At 50.5% G+C, this 19,634-nt stretch overlaps 1 protein-coding gene across 1 annotated transcript in view; it reads left to right on the forward strand.

Annotated features, from left to right (window-relative positions):
- The window catches only part of Gabbr2 (gamma-aminobutyric acid type B receptor subunit 2), a 343,542-nt gene that overhangs the window by 170,114 nt on the left and 153,794 nt on the right, over nucleotides 1–19,634 (forward strand). Inside the window, exon 4 of the mRNA XM_057790816.1 lies at nucleotides 7,421–7,522. Coding sequence (XP_057646799.1) covers nucleotides 7,421–7,522 — 102 coding nt within the window. The remainder of the gene's footprint in view (nucleotides 1–7,420; nucleotides 7,523–19,634) is intronic.

Raw genomic sequence — 19,634 nt, forward strand, 5'->3', positions numbered from 1 at the left:
AGGCGTCAGCGGACTGTACCTATCCTCACTGCTTCTGGCTTCTGGTAGCTGCAGACATGGCTTCACGGGTCACCTCCCTTCACACACCTTCCTCCCTCTGTGTCTCTACTCTCACTTGACCTTACTCTTAGGGGAAACCCAGCACTGGGTTTTGGCAGCGACTCTCTTCTCTAGATCCTTATCTGCACCATAAAGACACATTTCCCAAGGAAGGTCAGGCTCTCAGGTTCAAAATGAAGACTTCAACCTATCTTGAGATCATCACCCAGAAAACTGACTCTACACAGTGAGGGATGTTAGTACAAATCAATGATGCTAGTGCAAATCAGTGATGCTAGTGCAAGTCAGTGATGCTAGTGCACAACGAGGGATGCCAGTGCACAGCGAGGGATGCTAGTGCACAGCTGCGTGTGCCCTCCCACACGGCCTGCACACAGAGGGTCTAATGCACTTCTCTGTAGAGTGCTGTCCTCTGGCTGTAACAGGATCATTGTCCTCTTGAACTCTCTGCACTTGTGATTACCCACATGGCACAAGCACAAAGTTGGGACTATTGATGTTCCATTGTGGCAGAGGTGGGGTGGGACTCATGAGACCCATCTCCACCGCCAGAGAGAAATGTCTAAAAGAATTGAAGTGCATGGGTCAGACCCTAGGGGAGAGGGTAAGCAAAAAATACTCCCCCACAGCTATCCAGAGGTGCTTCAGCAACTTTAACATTCAAAAAGAACAGCGAATGGGGTAAGCATTGTGTAGAAAAATCACCCACATTGGTGGTAAAGAGGAAGCCTCCACTTAGCGTCCAGCTCCTGATTGCTTGCCTCTGGGGTTGGGGAGCTCACTACCACCTTTCCCTTCACTGGAATGTTTTCTTCTTCATCGTCTTCACCTTCTACGTCATTATTCTCATTTTCTGCCCGCCACTTCTTCCTCCTTCTGGTTTGGAGCCAGAATCTACCTTCTAACTGTTGACTCACTGGCTGCTACAGGGTGTCCCCTTTCCTGTGACAGCTCTTCCATTTTGAAGTCAGCCATCTCTTCCTGCCTTGATCTTCTCTGTGCTAATTTTCTAATTAGTTTAAATTAATGGTAGTTCCTGGGGAGCTGAAGCCCCAGTAAAAGTGACCTGAATTATTCAAACGTTGGGACATTTCAAAGCCTGTTTAGCCTAATTACCATCTTAACTCTGTCGGCGCCCTCAGCATTGAAGGAGCCATATTTGAACATGCTCCGTGTGTTAATGGATTTTTCTTGAATGAACTGTTTAATCAAGTGAAGACACATTTCATGAATGAATAGCAGTAAATCTATAATTATACGTTTTAGTCAGGTAAGAGGAGTGACATTTCAGCACAATCTGTTGCTATATATAGCGGGTGCATTTGAATGACAAAGTAGGTTACCTCGGCTTCCGTAGGAGAGCCCGGACGCATTTTTTTCTCTGAGTTCATTTCTAACCTAATTAGAACATTCAGACTTAGAAGTGCAGGTAGATCTGTAGTCACCTCCACCTGGAGCTCTCACTGTCTTTCTGGATGATTTCTCGGCTGGGGCAGTGGCCTCCAGGGGAATGGTGTCCTGGGAATGGCTGGCCATCAGAGTGAGGTGTCTTGGGATCTCAGGTGCTCCCACAGCCTCCTGTCCTTGGCTGCCCACTTCACTGGCTCTGAATCTGCCCTGCTTGAGACCTGTGGTCTGACCACGAATGCTCAGTCAATACTCTCAGGACAGGAGGGAACTGAGATGAAGAGGGTAGGAGAAGAGCCCCAGCATGGAGGAAAGATGCACCTCTTCCTTGGTCTGCAGCTGGAAAGATTCCCCCCTAAACTCAGAGCGAGAAATCTGAGCAGCTCACTGGACTAACATAGAAAATCTCAATCCCACCAATCGGTTGGGAGATACCCAGGCATCCTCAGGTGCCCTTGAGGCACGATAGTCTTTCCAATGACAGGCCAGTGCTGTCATAAAAAGGACCTGGCCAGGGCTACCATACTGCCATGCCCTCGTTCTCCATTGCTGGGAATGAGGGCGATCATGTGTGTTTATTGTTTAAAGTTGCCAGTATAATTTGTTCCACAGCAATAGAAGACAAATACACATTATCAGTTACCCTCAATGCTTCTGTGACTCGTGGCTTCTGGCAGCCCTCCCATTCTCCCCTGGTCATCAGCCTTTGGAATCTCTCACCTGGATCTCTCTCTCTCTCTCTCTCTCTCTCTCTCTCTCTCTCTCTCTCTCTCTCTCTCACACACACACACACACACACACACACAAACACACACACACACACACACGCACGCCTCATGTCTTACTCATCATTGGCCTCACAGCTACCTGAGTTATCACCGCAAACGCAGCTCCACTCAGGTTGGCTCCCCTCTGGACTCCTCACAATGACTTTCCATAGCATGGAGATCACAGCATCTTTAATATAAATTGTAAGACTCACATGCTCCAGGCCCACCCACCTCTCCTTTCTTGCTTGCTTCATTCCAACACTGTCCCCCAACCACTCATTCTTTTAGTCTCCTTTTCAATTTCAGTTTCGATAGTCTCTAGTTTCTGTACCATCATCCTCCAGCCCAGGACCTTTGCGTATGCTGCTGCCCAGGCTGGACACTTCCTGCTCTTCTTCTTGGCCTGAGTCTGACTCTGTTGCACTAAACTCAAGAGCCTCAGCAGGTACCAACTACTCATGCGTTCACCAGTGCCATCATCTGAGGGATGCTTCCCACTCCCACTTGACAGAGAGCAGCACAGGGCAGAGAGTAGGGCAGCTCCATCACCGGCCACCCTCATCAGTAACCATCATCTGTGCCTGAGCAGAGATGTCAGTGTCACGCATGAACGAGCATGAAACAGGCACATGAGATTGGAGGGACAGACAGCTCTCATGCTGGAAAACCCAGGGCCCTGTTCATGAAAGTGTGAGGTCCCAAAGTCAGTTAGTGGTTAGACAGGATGTGTGATTTCAGCCCTGCAAGAGTGTTGTCTGAGAACAGTGAGGTCTGTAAATGTCCCTCCCCAGATGCTTGGGCTTCATCCTGGCACTTCTGAGCTTGGCTTCGATATTGCCTTGCTGGAGGTCAGGCATCTGAGGCTGCCGTGGAGGATCGGTAGGGACAAAAGGGACCTCATTGGTCCTGTGTGTGGGCAGCAGAACATGGTGGGGACAAGGGTCTGGCAGGGCAAGCCATCACAGGACCCAGACAGGGTAGGGTAGTCAGTGAGATTACTGGGAGATTTCCACATTGGCCCACATGGCCCACCCAACACAAGGTTATAAGCTTACTTAAAACATGAGGTCATGTTTGTGACTTGATTGCATGGTTATCCGGTGTGTGTCTCCTAGACAAAGTGTCCTGGCACAGCACTCCTAGAAGGAATTTTCAACTCTACCATGATACAAACAGGATTCCCATTTGACAGCCTGGGATCTGGGGTTTTGATCTTGTGTGTGTGTGTGTGTGTGTGTGTGTGTGTGTGTGTGTGTGTGTATTTGGTAGAACACCCTCGCACTGTACAGGGAGCAGCAACCGCGTGATCCCAGGCACAACTGAGCTTCCAGTGTCCTGGGCCGCTGAGACATGTGCTCTGCTATTCCGTGGTTTTCCAGTTCTCAGTTTTGAACTCACCCTCCCCATCATGCATCAATCAGCATCTTCGTTTTATCTTCCCGGGAATGAAGGGCTCTTACTTTCCCAGAAGAGCATGTTCTTGCTTTTATTAAATAGAAACGAAAAGAATCATAGAATCGGAGACTCGCAGACTAGAGCAAACAGCTCAGACACTGGCCCCATTACCCCAGAGAACCTGCAGGTTCAGGGCAAACCTGGGCGCCTGGGGGCTAAGCAGTGCGTCTTCCAGTCCCCACACGAGGGTGGGGTGGTTCCTTACACCCTTCTTTCCTGTGCTTTAGAGTGAATTTCTTTTGCTTGCCACCCTCAAATGTCCATCAGAATAAATACCCGAACCGAGTGCAAACAAGGAGCTGCAGCCATGCTAATGGCTAACAGTGCAAACCAGGCACTTGAGCCAGCTCCGAAGCAGCAGGCAGGAGTGTGGAAAGATCACAAGACCGGGAGTCTCCCCTCAGTTGCTCGTGGATGAAATCGGAGACAGGAGAATACTGTCTTTAGGGTGGATGTGTTTGTTTATCAAGCAAAATATGATCCAGATTTTCACACCTGCCCTGACATACTCACGGACACCTCAACCACGAGTTTCTTTCTTGCTTTTAAGCAGTGTACAGAACTCCATAGTGTGCAAAGCCGTTCCACGGCTCCAAGATGAGCCTGAAACCGAGGCAGTGAGCCATTCGCCGGCTGCCTCCACTTTCAGGTGAGAAGACAGAGATTCAAAGGAAGTTGGGTCACCTCTCCACATGTGAGTGACACACAGAGAGCTGGGTCTTGACAGTGCCTGTCCCTGGGTGAGCCCACTGATTTGCACCCCCACGCAGGCAGACAACACAGAGATGAGACCCACTTGTGGAAGTAGCAGAGTGCTTCTTCCTTTTACAAAATGTCTCCAGCATCCGGAAAACCATAGAATAAAATAAACACCCAGGACCGTCAAGTGGAACTCACAAATAACCGTCTACATCCCTCTCCCAAGGAAATAAAACATGGTGGCCCCACTGGCATGCTTGCTCCCCTTCTTTGTGGTGGCTTCCTGATGACCAGTGACATGCAGGGGCAGATTATCCAAAACAACACATTGATGTTTGCTTTAGATGGATCTTCTGAATGTTAACATAAGATCTATTGTGTCTGTTTTTGTTTTGTTTTTTAGAGACAGGGTTTCTCTGTGTAACAGCCCTGGCTGTCCTAGAGCTATCTATAGACCAGGCTGGTCTCAAACTCACAAATATCCGCTTGCCTTTGCCCCCAAAGTGCTGGGATTGAAGGCATTCACCACCACTGTTCAGCTAAGAAGGTCAGTTTTTATTGGGGTAAAGTATACAGAACACCTTGGCCAGCAATGACAAGGGACTTCACAAGCTGTGTAACTGCCATGTTATACTTCCCATGAACATTTGCACCACCCTAAACTGAGGCTCTGAGCCCATTAAGCACCAAATGCTATTCTATCTGCCTACTCCCAGTGACTGTTCCACTCCTGTCTCTAGGAATTTGCCTATTCCAAGTACCTTGTATAATTGTCTTTTTGCATCTGCCTTTCTTTAGATTAATTCATTGTGATCGTTTGGATGTAATTGACCCCTATAAGCTCTTAGGGGAGTGGCATTATTAGGAGGTGTGGCTTTGTTGGAGTAAATGTGACCTTGTTGGAGGAAGCTTGTCATTGTTGGGATGCATTCTGCGGTCTCCTATGATCAAGCTATGCTCAGTATAGAGACAGATCACTTTCTCTTTCCTGCAGATCAAAATGTTGAACTTTCATCTTCTTCTCCAACACCATATCTGCCAACACACCACCATGTCTCACTGTGATGACAATGGACTAAACCTCTGAAACTATAAGCAACCCCAGTTAAATGTTTTCCTTTATAAGAGTTGCTGTAGTCATAGTGTCTCTACACATCAATAGAAACTCTAAGACAGCCATGTTGTAACAAATACAGAATCTCAATCTTTTTGAAAGTTGACTAGTGTATCACACTGTGTGTGCATACCATGTGTTTATGGTGTCCATCCAGCAACAGGCTCCTGGGTTGCTTCTACTTTGGAGCTATTGTGAATAATATCCTGTGGACGAGGATGTTACAGTTGGAAGGTAAAATCTCCCCCATTGGCTCCTGTGTTTGACTCCTTGGTCCCCCATCCACAGTACCATTTAGGGAACCTTTAGGAGACAGGGCCTCGCTGGAGGAAGTGGGTCACTGGGGACCTGGCCCTGAGGGTTGTAACCTGGCTCCAGTTCTGGCCTGAGCTCTCCTGGTTTGTTGAGATGTGAGAATTTCCGACTGTACACACCACCGCCATGAACTCCTTCATCATTTTCTGCCACGATGGACTGTGTCCTCTCAGACTGTGAGCCAAAACAAACACTTCCTTGGGGCTGCAGAGATGAACCAACAGTTAAGAGTACTTGCCATACTTCTAAAGAACCTGAGTTCATTTCCTATGACTCATGTTGGGCAGCTCACAACCATCTGTAACTCTAACTCCACAATATCTCTACGGGCAACCACACATATGTGGCATGGATTCACATACACACACGATAGATAGATAGATAGGTAGATAGATAGATAGATAGATAGATAGATAGATAGATAGATAGATTAAAAATAAGACAAAAAAATCCTCCCTCATTTCAGCTGCTCTACTTTGACATAGTGCTGAAAAAGCAGCTGACAGAATGAGTGGACATGACAGGTCCCTGCTATCATTTCTTGTGGGAACTATTCCCAGGAGTGGGGTTGCTGGAGCAGGTGGTAATCAGTGTTTGCTTTTCTGAGACACTGCCATTCTGTTTCCCAGAATCTTGAACCACCGCGCATTCCCAGACATGGTTCCCAAGGGTCCCAGGTGCTCTCTCATCCTCACAAACACTGGTTGCTGTCAGTTCTGATAGTGGCCGTCCCAGCAGGGTGAGCAAGCCATGCTCTTCAGAATCTCCTCCTCTTAGGCTCCGAGAGAGGAAGGTCACACCTGGGGGACAGGGTCACAAACAAACCAGAAATCAAGACACAAGCTGGGTCCCAGCCACTCATCTTCTTAATAGCCCTATAGTATTGGGTCCATTGTTGCATATCAGGGGCAACCAGCTATGGCTTCCAGCTAGATTCACTCTCCATCTTTGTTCCATTCAATCCAAACTTTAAACAAAGATTAACACCAGAAATTATAAGGGATTTTATATAGGAAAAGCCTGGATTTCTGATTTCTTCCCCCAAAATGTCCTGGGGCCATTTCCAGCATGGCAGTGGAACAGCAGTGGTTGCCCTTAGAGCATGAAGTCTCTAGGGTGCCACAGTCCCCCTGAAAGTCCTGATGTCTTTCCTCACTGGCTGACCATGATGACGTGACAGTTGGCAGCCCCCTGCCTTGTAGGCACATGCACAACCCGCAGGTCAGAACCTCATGGTCAGGTACCACCGTTTCCTTCCCCGCTCTGCCCTGTATTGTCTCTCTGGGAGTCTTGGCTATGTCTTCACTGCAACAGAAAGCCATACTGGAGCTTATACTGCAAAACATAAACAGACAGCCTGACCCGGGCCCGGCCACACGGGCTGCTGGCCATGCCATCTCTTCACCTTGCCTCTTGTGGGAACTCTGAGAGCAGGCTGAGCAGCCCCAGCCTGGAGTCATGCCCTAGTATCACTGACAGGGTGGTGCTCCCTTCTTTCTCTTAGAGGAGTGGGGAAAATCGCTCCCCGGTTTGGCCAACCCTGATGAATGGGCCTCCCTACAACAGCCCGCCTGAGCTCTTGATCTGTCTCTGTCCACAGGTGAGGAATGACCTGACCGGGGTTCTGTACGGGGAGGACATCGAGATCTCAGACACAGAGAGCTTCTCCAACGATCCCTGCACCAGCGTCAAAAAGCTCAAGGTAGGTGCCGCCTGTCACTAGGACAATGATGCCCCTGGGTGTGGGGGTCCACATGCCCTGTCCCAGCCTTGACTTCAGTATAGGCCTCAGGGCCAACTCTCCCTTCTGACCTCTCAGACCTCAGGAGTCAGCCTCCTTGAGCTTCCCCATGGCTTATTAGCTCACTGATAGCCAGGTTCTGTGCCCCTGGAACTTGTATGGCTATTTCAGCCATGTTTGAATGACAAGTAGGGCACCCACCCATGTCTCGTCTCTTGCAAAGGGGCGGGAGCCAGGAGCTATCTGGCCCATCACGAAGCATTGCTGTTAGGACTGAGAGCCCATCTCCTGATCCCACCCAGCGTCAGTCACTCTAGGGATGGAGGGAGACAACTTGAGACTCTTGTAAATATGTCTTCCTTTCACTGTCTGCTGCAAACTCCAACCCCTATCAGATGCTGGCCCCTCTCCTGGGCACCCGGATATCATTGCACCCACCCCTGTTCTCAGGTCGGTCACAGCATGGCCAGGAAGAATATCCACTCTCAAGGGAAATGAGGGATCTAGGGCAAAGGAGGGGGAAGTGACTCCTGCCACCAGGGTAAGGGATCAGCTCTGCCTCTAAGGAAGAGAGTGCTGGGCAGAGGCCCAGCAGGATCCCAGACTGCAGGATGCAGGGAAGGAGAGCTGCAGGGCCAAGGGTAGCAGGCACACTCTGCTAGGGGAGCATCAGAGTTCCACAGAACGTGAGGCACGGGGAGCAGGAGTACCAGGGTGATGCGGAGGCTGGAAACAGAGCTTCAAGCCAGTTCCCAACATCTGAGCACTCAGCTAAGAAACTTGCTCTTCTCCTGAGTGTGGAGGGAAGCAGCTGGCGCTCAGAGCTATGGACTTCTTTCTTTCCCTCCCATCCCCGCGTGGCCACAGGTAACGCTGTCGGCATGAAGATCTCACATGCCGACTGCTGGCGTCTTTTCTGACTCAAACGGGTCCAAGGTTTGCTTTGACACAGCAGATGGCAGTTCTAAATCATAGGTCATAAGATTGTCCAGTTTCACTGATGGGGATCCAGAGCTCAGAGCTAGGGAGCCAGGGGACCCAGAAGAACTGCACACCTCCTGGTCTCCTCCAAAATAGACAGAGCCTGTGGGTCACACTTTGACCCTGGAGGTCTCTGCAAATGAGGACCAGCCCCCGTGGATAACCCAGGTTGCTATTGCCCATGCTTTCCCTCCATGTTGTCAAGGAGTATGCTGTTGCAGGCTCTAGATGGGCCCTGTGGAGCCTGGAGGACTTGGGCCAGTGGGGAAGGAGGCTCTGCTGTGCCAGTCTTGTCCTGTCACACGTGGAATGTCTCCCCAGAGCAGGCTCTTGAAATAGCTTCTGGCCTCCAAGGCCCAGCTGAGTTCTAAAGGAAAGGCCACATGTGCGGAGCTGAGGTTTCAGGATCCAGGGCGGAGCGGGATGCTCTGCTCATCGACCAAGTTCAAAAAAGACGTAATGGAAACAGTGCTGAAAGCAGCAACCCAAATACCCTGCCTTTCCAGCCTCCAGCCCCTGACTAGTCACCAACACAGGGCCGGCCACCAACCCAAGGCTCCACCCCTTGCCCATCATTTCTTCTTTAGAGCTTCCCAAAGTCCTCTGGCAAAGAGGTTTTGAGATCAATTTCGCTGAGCGTCAAAGTGGTTGGGTAACCTCTCAGTCCCACAGGGGAAGTGGAGGGCTGGAATTCCACCTGGAGTCTGGTGCTGCCTCTGCCCCGCTGCCCCCAGCTCCCTGTGCAGCCAAGGTTGGGAGAAAAGATCCTAGCGGTGCATAGCTCAGAGGCTCAGGGAAAGAGGCATTGTCCTTTCTCCTGGCCATCTCCAGCTCACAAACCCACATCCGTGTTGGTTTCCTAGGGCTGATTTCACTGTGCTGCAGCATGGTGCGGCTTGGCAGTAGGAGTGTGTACTCTCTGGTCTGGTTCTAGAGGTTGGGGTGGGGGCAGAGGGTGGGGTGTGGGCGGCACCGTGAGTTCTCCAAGCTTACCTTTCCATCAGCCTCTGGTGTCCACAGTCCTGGGAGCTCCTGGCCTGTGGCTGCCAAGTTCTAGCTGCACCTCTTGTGGTCCCACCTCCCTTTTCCACACTGGCCTCTCATCAGGACACTCCCCAAGCTGAACTAAGAGTCAACCCCATTCCATTATAGCCGAATCCTGGTTTAAAAAAAAAAAAAAACACCCTCTGCTGCTGACCCTGTTTTCCCATGAGATTCTATTCCAGAGTGCTGGGCTTTCAGCATATCTTCCGGGGTGGGGCATGGCCCACGACTTTAGACAGACTATCCACCTTCTCCTTCTAGGGCCCATTCCTCCCATTAAAAGGGAAGCTTCCAGAATCATTTCTCATCACCTACAACCAAACCTAACTGCTCAGTAAGCTGTATGTGAGTGTCTAGATAGTAAAGACCACTAAGGAAATAGGGATAAAATACTCAGAAGAGAGAACAGGCAGGAAGTTCTGGGGAGCCTGGAAGAAAGGCAGCCTCTGCTTTAGTGTGGGCGAAGTGATGCGGGGACGGGACACAGAGGACTGGGAAGAAGCTGCACATCGGATAATGGGACAGGAATCTGCAGCAGAGGCAGAGAGGGAAAAAAAATCAATGGTGTGGAGGATGCACTTGAGACGCTCTTCCAGAATTCAGAGGAAATGGCTGGCAGGATCAATCCAGTGAGAGGAAAGAAAGAGAGCTAAGAGGACACCAGGACAGGAGGCAGAGCCGAAATAGACGCCCCAGCAGCAGCAGCCCACGGGGCAGCCAGAATTTGGCTTCTGGTACATTCCGCAGTAAGGGGATAGGGACAACTGAGGAAAGGGTATCTGGAAAGACTGATAAAGCACAAGCACGGTCCATCTCCAGAATCCCACATAAAAGTCCAGGCATGGTGGCACGCACTTGTAACCCCAATGCTGGGAGCAAGGAGAGAGACCAGTGGGTCCCTGGGGCTCACTGGTCAGCTGCTCAGTCTAATGGGATAGCTCCAGGCTCCTCAGGAGGAACAATGCCTAAGATTGACCTCTGGCCTCAACACTCATGCGCACATATATGAATGCTCACTCATACACAAACATGCGCACATCCAAACATACACACACACACTGTAGGGAGCAAACCCAGATCACATGAAATTGCCAGCATTCAACCACTGGGGAGCTATAAAACCCACAGTTAGCTCAGCAGCGTAAAACTCTATGTACTGGCTAGCTGGTCTCTGCTTCCCAGCCACTTTGGCATAGTAAAGGACACCTAGACACATTTTAGCAAATGTTTTGATGTACGAACTCTAAGGATAAATCTTGCAAATATCTAGGCAGGGGTGTCGGGATGAGGTGAGGGGGGGGTCAAACTTCCCACAAGGCTCTCAAGCACAGGCTGCCCTCTATCCTTTCTGCATCATGAAACCCCAGGGTTAATGGAGCAACTGGGACATACACATTACTGTGTGAGGCTCACGTGATGTACCAACCAGGAAACCTTCTGGAAGTTGATCCTGAGAGCCAGCTGGGAGCAACGGCACACTTTACAACTGAGGTCAAGACAGAAACCGCCAAGTGGGGAACATAGAACCCGGGGAAAGAGAGATAAGTCTAAATAACTGCTGTAAGTGGAGATACAGATGGGAGAGAGCATGCGGCTTCCCACAGGATACAGAAACACGTACAACAACACCAGAGATGTGAAATCCAGACTGCACCCTCAGAGCCTGAGAAATGGGAAATGTAAGAAAACGTGCACCAAACTCCTCGTCTCCATAAGAGAAGGAACAGTTTAAAATGAGGTGGTTTCTCAAGCCAAGGAGGCTGAGGTGACCTGAGCAGTGGATCATTAGCCTTGCTAGTGTGAGGCCCTAAAAAAACGCTCTCTGTCGCCACCTAGAAGCTAAAATTGTAGACAGAGACACCTAAGATAAACCCGCACTGAAGGACCCTCTGGACAGCATGGTAGTAAATGGGACCCAAAGCTACCAAAGCGTGGAAGACAGCAGTAAAGAAAATCTGGTTCGTGTGTCCAAACAGAAAACAAGCCTGTAACCAGAACACTCCAAACAGGCCTTTGCAGACCAGACAGAAGTTCTGACCAGAAATTCGAGCCCGTCAGCTTCACCATGAAAACACCAGTGGCCCCAGATTGTGCTTTTTGCACGTTTCTGTTGGGGTGTGTGGGAGGGTTGTTTGCTTGTTTCTTGTTTTTGAGATAAAATCTATGTGGCACAGCCTGGTCTTGAAGGAGTGGTCATCCTGCCTCTGCCTCTTGAGTTTCTGAAGTATGGAACACACCGAAGTGTCCTCTCCTCACAATTTGGAACAAAGTGATGCAGATGTCAAGGGTAAAAGACCGAGCAGAGGTCTACCACAATGCGTCCAGGGCCCTGCCAGAGGGCGGTCAAGAAACGGGCACTGTGCAGGCCTGCTACAGACGAGGGGACAGCACTGAGATGTCCCGCTGCAGGTGGCAGACTAATGAAATGCAGAGCCGCCTGCAGGACTCCAGAGGAGATGGGCGGGAACACAGAGCACCCTCCTTTTAGTTACCTACATAGCTGACACTTGCGTTTTAATTCTGGTTTAAGTGCGCTCTCCTCACCGACCATAGCCCTCCCATGGTACACATTTCTTCCTCATCCCAAACAGAAGCTGGGCTTAGGCTTTGAATCAAACAGGCCTGCACTTACTTCTCTCCCTGCCTCAGGTATCCCCATCTTTCAGACATGCTCCTGTGGTGGTCCTCATTCTCACGAGACTGAAAAATCGGCAGTTGATGTCATATTAGAAACCTAGAAAGAACTAAGCAAAAATGTGATGAGAATCAAGGAATAAATCCATGGCACGTCCCGTCCTGAAATAATCATGGAGGTTCCTGGAAAAACCACGAGAAGCCAGGCGACTGGGAACTCCACGTGGCCCTTGGAACCACAGGGCAATCAATCACTGTGTGGTCATTAGTGGAGGGGGTAGCCTGTACCTGCTCTACTGCTGGGAAAGCCCAGGCATCTCTAGGCTGCTTTTTGGACACCAACCACACCACAGCCTGTCCTCTCTGGCCCGTGCTTCTGCTTTGATACCCAGGACAGACACTGTCCAGTACTTGCTTTGTTCTCACAGATTTATTCATTCTTTTAATCCTCCCAGTTACTGAACAGTAGCAACCAACAAACGATGGCCCAATAGGCCAAATCTGGCCCTCCATTCGGTTTTATAAATAAAGTTTTATTGTAACACATTTATTTAGAACACTGTTCTTGGCTGCTTTTGTGCTACAGTCGTAAGACAGAGTAATAGTCACAGAGAGTAATTGCCCATGAAACCTAGACTATTTTCTACCTGGTCCTCTATAGGAAATGTTATTATCTCCATTTTACAAGTTGAGCTCGAGTTATCACATACCAGAGGCCATGCAGCAGTCGCTGATGGAGGTTGCAACACAGGAGTGAGGCAGCAGGAGGGCTTGTAGCCACCACAGCTCCATGCCCATCTACTCTTCAGTGGCTGGAAAATTCTTCTGCAGTCTCTTAATGTTCTGGAAAGTCAGAGTGAAAGGCAACCTCGTCCTCATGAGCCTTCTCAGCAATAAAGCAGGAAGGCAGTGGCTTTGTGGCTTCCACCCATGGAAGGGAGGAAAGACGAAGGACAGCAGAGTCAACAGGCCCAGGCTGGGCAGAAAGTTCTAGTCCTTGACTTTAAATACCTGTGAAAGGCTGGGCTCCAGCAATGCATCATGGGAACTCTACCTGCATCCCACAGGCCGCGTGTAACCCAGGACAGCTGTGAGTGAGGACTGACACAAAATCATAGACCTTTTAGAATGTTCTGAGATTTTTTTTTTTTTTGCAGTTTCTTTTTGTAACTAGGTTGTGCAGTTCTTGAGGATGAACGTTGTAGATGACATCACCGAGTCTCGCCGTCAAAAGGCTCGGTACACCTGCTGGAGCCAGGTTTCTGACTCTAAAAAGAGGAACCTATTTTTGAGTGAATCACAAAAATAGCCCAACACTGGGAAGCGTTCCTGTGGCTCACGGAGCACAGAGGGGGAACCAGCAGAGGCCAGAAAAGCTACCAGCAGGTCAGCAGTGGCCAAGAGATCTCAGGGCCCACTAAAGAGGAGAGGACGGTAGAGTCTCTCTCAGCTTGGCACTCACAGGTCACGGGGAGGGACATGCATTCCCTACGGCTGGCGGGACAAAGCTATGCAACTACAAATCATTCAGATCTGTCTTTCTGGCCTCGAGGCTAGAAGCCAAGCGTGTGTCTTGGTGGGCGAAGATGGAGTTGTCCCCAGGGATGAAGAGGGCATCGTCTCTGTGCCCTGACTAGTGACCTCCTCCTCTGTCCTCAGAGCCACCTGTTGTCACTCAGGCTGCATCCCCATTTGTAAGCACCTTGTAATAATACTGTACCTACCCAGATCATCCAAGACACCTCCCCATTTCACATCAGCAGCCTGAGCGCCTCCTGAAGCTCAAATCTCATGCCACGGGGCATTACATCCCCAGAGACTCTGGTACTGGGATGCGCATGTCTGCGGAAAGCCTCTACTCTACGCTGAGACAGCCTGAAGGTGCACCCTCCCGACCTTTGCTCCATGGGAGAACCGTAACCAAGATTGGTTACTTCTTTCCCTGACTGTCCAGGAAGGTCTTGGTGGGGGCTGTCTCCCTTTTCCTGAACTAACCACCCCCACATCTGTACAGGCAGAAAACCCGGGCCAACCTCTGGAAATAGATCTGCCTGGGCCCTGGGGGTGCACAACCAAAGAGTAACCATGCTGCATTGGCCCCAAGGCCAATTTTGCTCAGAGACATGGAGAAGAAAGAGCAGTATTTTTGTCAGAAGCCAGATATATTATTGGAAAGCTAAATATACACGAGTTAAAGAAATGTCACACGTCGCCGGTAGGCTGCTGTGGGCTGTCCCCTTTCCATACTCTTCCTGGATGTGAGGACATGTTTCCTGCTTCTGTGCCTTCAGGGGTATGTCTGGTGGGAGGGGGAGGAAAGGTCCAAGTCAAATTTTGGTTAAATAAGAGAGTATTTATCCTGGAGGGGATCAGCCTGTCTGAGCCGGGACTTTAGAGACAGTCTCAGCTGGTCCTTCCAGCCATGCCAGATAAGCTTCTAGTAGCTTGGTGGCTCATGTCACCTCATCCTCTCACAGTACGGTGGTGCGTGATATTGTTGGGATTTTGAAAGCCCTGTGGTTAAGAGGGGGGGCCTACAGGAGACTCCAGATGACCCAGAAGTCAGTGTCAGGTGACCCTGACCTTCCTTGCAGGACTCTGCACTCCAGTGGCAAGAAGGCCGTCAAGCTGTGCTGGGCTCTCAGGGTGCTCATGTCCAGTCTGTCTTTTTCATGACTCACGATGGCATGTGCCACTCATGACCTTGCCTCCGCTCTGCCTGGCTTTTTCAAGAGTGATTCTATAGACTTGATGCTGAGCACTGCAGCCCAGGCCAGTTGGGGCGGGGGTTGTTGTCTTACTCGGCCTGGGAGGATGTGCCCTAGGCAGGATGTGCGGCCAGCCCTGAGGTTCTGGGACCTCACTTAGCTGGCATCGAAACATGCCACCTCTTCCCACCTGTGTGCTTTGGAATCCAGAGCTGAAGTACCCTGGAGCTGAGCCTGGGGTGTACCACTGGCTGGTTTTGTGCATCAACTTGACACAAACTAGAGTCATCAGAGAGGAAGGCGCCTCCGTTGAGGAAAAGCCTCCATGAGATCCAGCTGTAAGGCATTTTCTCAATTAGTGACCAATGGTGGGAGGGCCCAGTGCACTGTGGGTAGTGCATCCCTAGGCTGGTGGTCCTGGGTTCTGTAAGAAAGCGGGCTGAGGAAGCCATGACGAACAAGCCAGTAAGCAGCTCCCCTCCATGACCTCTGCATCAGCTCCTTCCTCCGGGATCCTGCCCTGTTTGAGTTCCTGTCCTGACTTCCATCGCTAATGAACAGTGATGCTAAGTGTAGGCCACCTAAACCCTTCCCTCCCCAGCTTGTGTTTTGGTCACGGAGTTTCATGCAGCAATAGAAACCCTAACTAAGAGGCTGGGGATTGTGTGAAAGAGGCTAATAGAGCGTATATACTCAGGAGACAGCAGAACAGGATGAGGCCGTAGGGGGTTAGTTCAGAACGCCAGCAGACACCCCGGAGATCTGGTATCTATACACGTAGATGTTTTCTCCCCTTGCCTGTTGACAGCACCTGTTTGCCTGTGCTGTGTGTACAGTGTGGTCTTCCCCATTCAGTCCCTGGCACTTCCCAGAGAAGGGACAAAGTGGGGAACTGTGGATTTCCATGCTCACAGCAGCTTAGGGTCCAGGGTAACCCCAACATCCACTGCTGAATCCTCTGTTGCTCAAAGTGGCCATGACAATGGTGTCTCTCTTGGGATAGGGTTGAGGTGCCACTTACCAGCCAGATGGAGCTTGAGGGCTCTTCCTGTGTTAGAACCCTCACAAACTGGAGTTAAAATCAGTCAGTGGATTGGGTGGTCATTCAGAAGTGTGTGATTTTTAGGTCCCTTAAGGATCCTGGAAACAAGGCAGTCTGGACAATGGATAACAGAGCACCAAGAAAGAAGAAAGGCCATCTATCCTGGGCTAGGGCATGTCCTGTGTGTTTATGGGGATTCTGGAAGTTGGGCGCCTGAGACAGGGTTCTAGGTGTGAGGAGCTGAAAGGATCCGGGCAGTGCTTCTCACTTCCAACCTGCATCCATGGCTGCTTCATTCAAAATGCCCTCCTTGGAACAGTGGCCTGCTAGGGTGGGAATGCAGCTCTCTGTGTAAGCGTTTTACCTGGGACCATCGATCATGGAAACTGGACCATCGATCATGGAAACTGTCATCTGTCCCCACACATCCACCTTCACTCCAGGAGGCCCCAGAAGAATCGGGTCATGAAAGCTCGGGATTTTCCAGTCGATGCCCTCAGTCATGGCCTTGTTCTCTGGCGTTCATAGCTCTACTCTGTTGTTCTCGTCTGCGGGGACAGACCCAGCTCCTCCTCCGTTTGCCTTGTGCTTATTTCATTTTCAGTACCGGGGTTTGAGTCTGGGCTTCACGCATGCTAAGCAGGCTGTACGGCAGGCTCTCTCTACACAGCCCAGGGTGACTTTGAATGTACAAGCCCCCTGCTTACCTGAGATTTACAAGCCTGCTTCATCAAGCCTTATTCCCAGTACTTCTTAAACTGCCCAGGCCCTTAGATTAGGAAGGGGAGCTCCAGCCCCGGCAGGGTAGAGAGTTGGCCAGAGATAGGGCCATTGCCTATCTGGATTTTAGTTTTTACCTTCTGGGCTTCCAGGAAGAGGCTCATGTACTAGGCAGTGACAGATGTGACTCTGGAGCTTGTAGTGGGTGTGGTGTGTGTGTGTGGTGTGTATGTGTATATGTGTAGTGTGTGTGGTGTGTGTGTATGGCGTGTATGTGTGTGTGTGTGGTGTATGTGTACATGTATGTGTGGTGTGTGTGTGTGGTGTGTGTATACATGTCTGTGTGGTGTGTGTGGTGTATGTGTATGTGTGTTATGTGGTGTGTTGTGTGAGGTGTGTGTGGTGTGTGTGTGGTGTGTGTGTAGTGTATGTGTGTGTGGTATGCAGTGTGTGTGTAGTGTATGTGTGTGTCTTGTGTGTGGTGTGTGTGTATAGTGTGTGTGGTATACAATGTGTGTGTGAGGTATGTGATGTGTGTGTGTACTATCCATCCTTCCTAGAACTTCTTTCTCCCCAACCCTGGAACCCACACACTAGTGCCAGTCCGGGGTGAGAGAACACCACTCTCCACACCCCCTCAGATGCAACCTTAACTCCAGATGAATGTGTCCCATCCAAGATGTGAGCCAACACTTCACCTGATCTCAAGGCAGCACCTCCCTAAGACCAGGATTCCTCTGACTCCCTTGGCCAAGGCTCCTCCCTGCCCTCCTAGCCTGGGAACAGCCCTCCTGCTCTTTAGAAGCATAGTAGACAGAAATAGCTTGCTGCCTCAGGGGCGTCCTGGTTCCCAACAGTGCCTGTCTTCCAGGCCCTCTGAGGGTCCTGAGAACCAGAGTGAGAGGCCAACTCTGGGTGCTACACAGCCGGGGAAAGCCACTGGCCTCTTTAGGAAGGGGCTTCTGGGATCTGTGATTCCTCAGACCCATCTAAACCTGACAGCTTGAGAGCCTATAGCCGAGTGGTCCTTGCAGCACAGTTGTCATGGCAACGGAGACACTAACTGGACTAAATGGAAAGGCAGAGCTGGTTGCTTATCTGTCAGCAGGTGGTGAGTTGGTCACCATGAAGAAGTGGTTTCTTTGGTCCATTTGAGAAATGGACATGTAAACCCGGTCAGTAGCAGGCCCCAGGACTAGCAGGGTGTCAGTGCAGTGACAATCATGCCTTCTGAACTTGCAGAAGGTCAAGCTGCTGAGCAGCCAAGGGCCCACCATGGAGTCCAGTGCTGTGTCAGCATCTTCTCCCTACATCAGGCCACACGCATGCTTATTGCTCCATACATTGTGCCCTGTGCTGGCTCAGGGGCCAGAGGGTCAGGAGAAGATTTTTTAAAAATTGAATTTGGGTCATGATGGAAGGAAGTGTAGATGTCCTCAGGCCATAGGGGAATGGCTGCTGGGCTTGGTGGTCGGTGACATCACAAGGGAGCCTGAGCTAATGATGGCCAAGCAGCTGTGATGCAGGAGAGTACGGGGAGAGAGCAGGACACTCAGGATGTACAGCTTGTACACAAAAGGGAACAGAGCGAGGGAGGATGGATGGATGGATGGATGGATGGATGGATGGATGGATGGGTGGGTGGATGGATGGATGGATGGGTAGATGAATGGATGGGTGGATGGGTGGGTGGATAGTTTAGTGGGTATATGAATGGATGGACAGATGGATGAGGTGGTGGGTGGATGGATGGATGGGTAGGTGGGTGGATGGGCGGTTAGTGGGTATATGAATGGATGGACAGATGGATGGATGAGGTGGTGGGTGGATGAATGGCAAACAGGTGTGTCTGTGGAACTTCAGGTAGTTCTTTATTACTCCATAGAAAAGTAGGGAAATATGATGCAGGAGGCAGTTGGCGTAGAGCCTCAAGCTCAAGAGACTGAGATGGGTGTCTGATCTACCTTGGGAAACCATGTCAGATTTTTTCGGTCAGATCTGGAGGTCGCTGTGATTCTCCCTCTTCTGTAGAGGCCACTGGACGTGGTAGGATGAAGGCAGGGGTCCAGCTATTCTCTACGGGAAGAGAAGTGGTAACCAAACCCAGAGCTCGGGGCTGCAGGGACAGGCTGACTCTGGAGCTGGTGAACAGGTGGAACCGGCATGCTGAGGGGCTGGGACGTGGGAGGGGAAGGAGAGCAGCAAGTGGAAGATGACTCCAGTCTCCAGCTCGGCGAGTGGGAGGCTGTGGTACCACTCCTAGAGATGGAAACAGGAGGAGGAAGGGGCTTGCAAGAGAAAGATGAGGGTTCAGCTTAGGACATGTTGGGCTGCAGAAGACACCGATTGAGGTGTTCTGTGGAAAGCGGCGGATGAGTCCATGCTGGTGACACAGGCTGGATGATTGCAGTCAGGATGCAGCAAAAGCTGAGGGCAGAATGGGATACCAGGGGCTGAATCTGAGGAGGGCAATCAGGAGGGATCAGTCATGACAAGATGCCAGGGGGAGCATCCTGAAGACCAGAAGGCATTTTGTGTTGTAATGAGTTACCTGTACCGCAAAGCAGGCCAGGGAGGACAGTGCCTGTTTCAGACATGACAAGATGCAGGCTTAGCAGACTAAGCCCAGGCATGGGATCAGAACCCAGTTTCTCTGGCTCTCAAACCCAATAGGCTGTTTCTCTGTACCGTGTTTACCAAGTGGGGTTAGCGATCCAGATGCACAATAAACCCAGAAGATGGATGAATAAACAATGAATGGGTGGAGACAGACAGATGGACAGATGGCCACTGTTAGTAACAAACAATGTAAAAAGATTTCAACCAATAGCAAAGAGGCTGGCATGTGCCTGGGAGCCCTTCCACGGACAGGAGACAGCCTGAAACTTCTCATAGTGCTGCAGATTGCAGAGACAAAGGCTCGCCTTCCTCCAGCTTCTGCAAA

Source organism: Chionomys nivalis, chromosome 16 (assembly GCF_950005125.1).
Source record: "Chionomys nivalis chromosome 16, mChiNiv1.1, whole genome shotgun sequence".
NCBI classification, from domain to species: Eukaryota; Metazoa; Chordata; class Mammalia; order Rodentia; family Cricetidae; genus Chionomys; species Chionomys nivalis.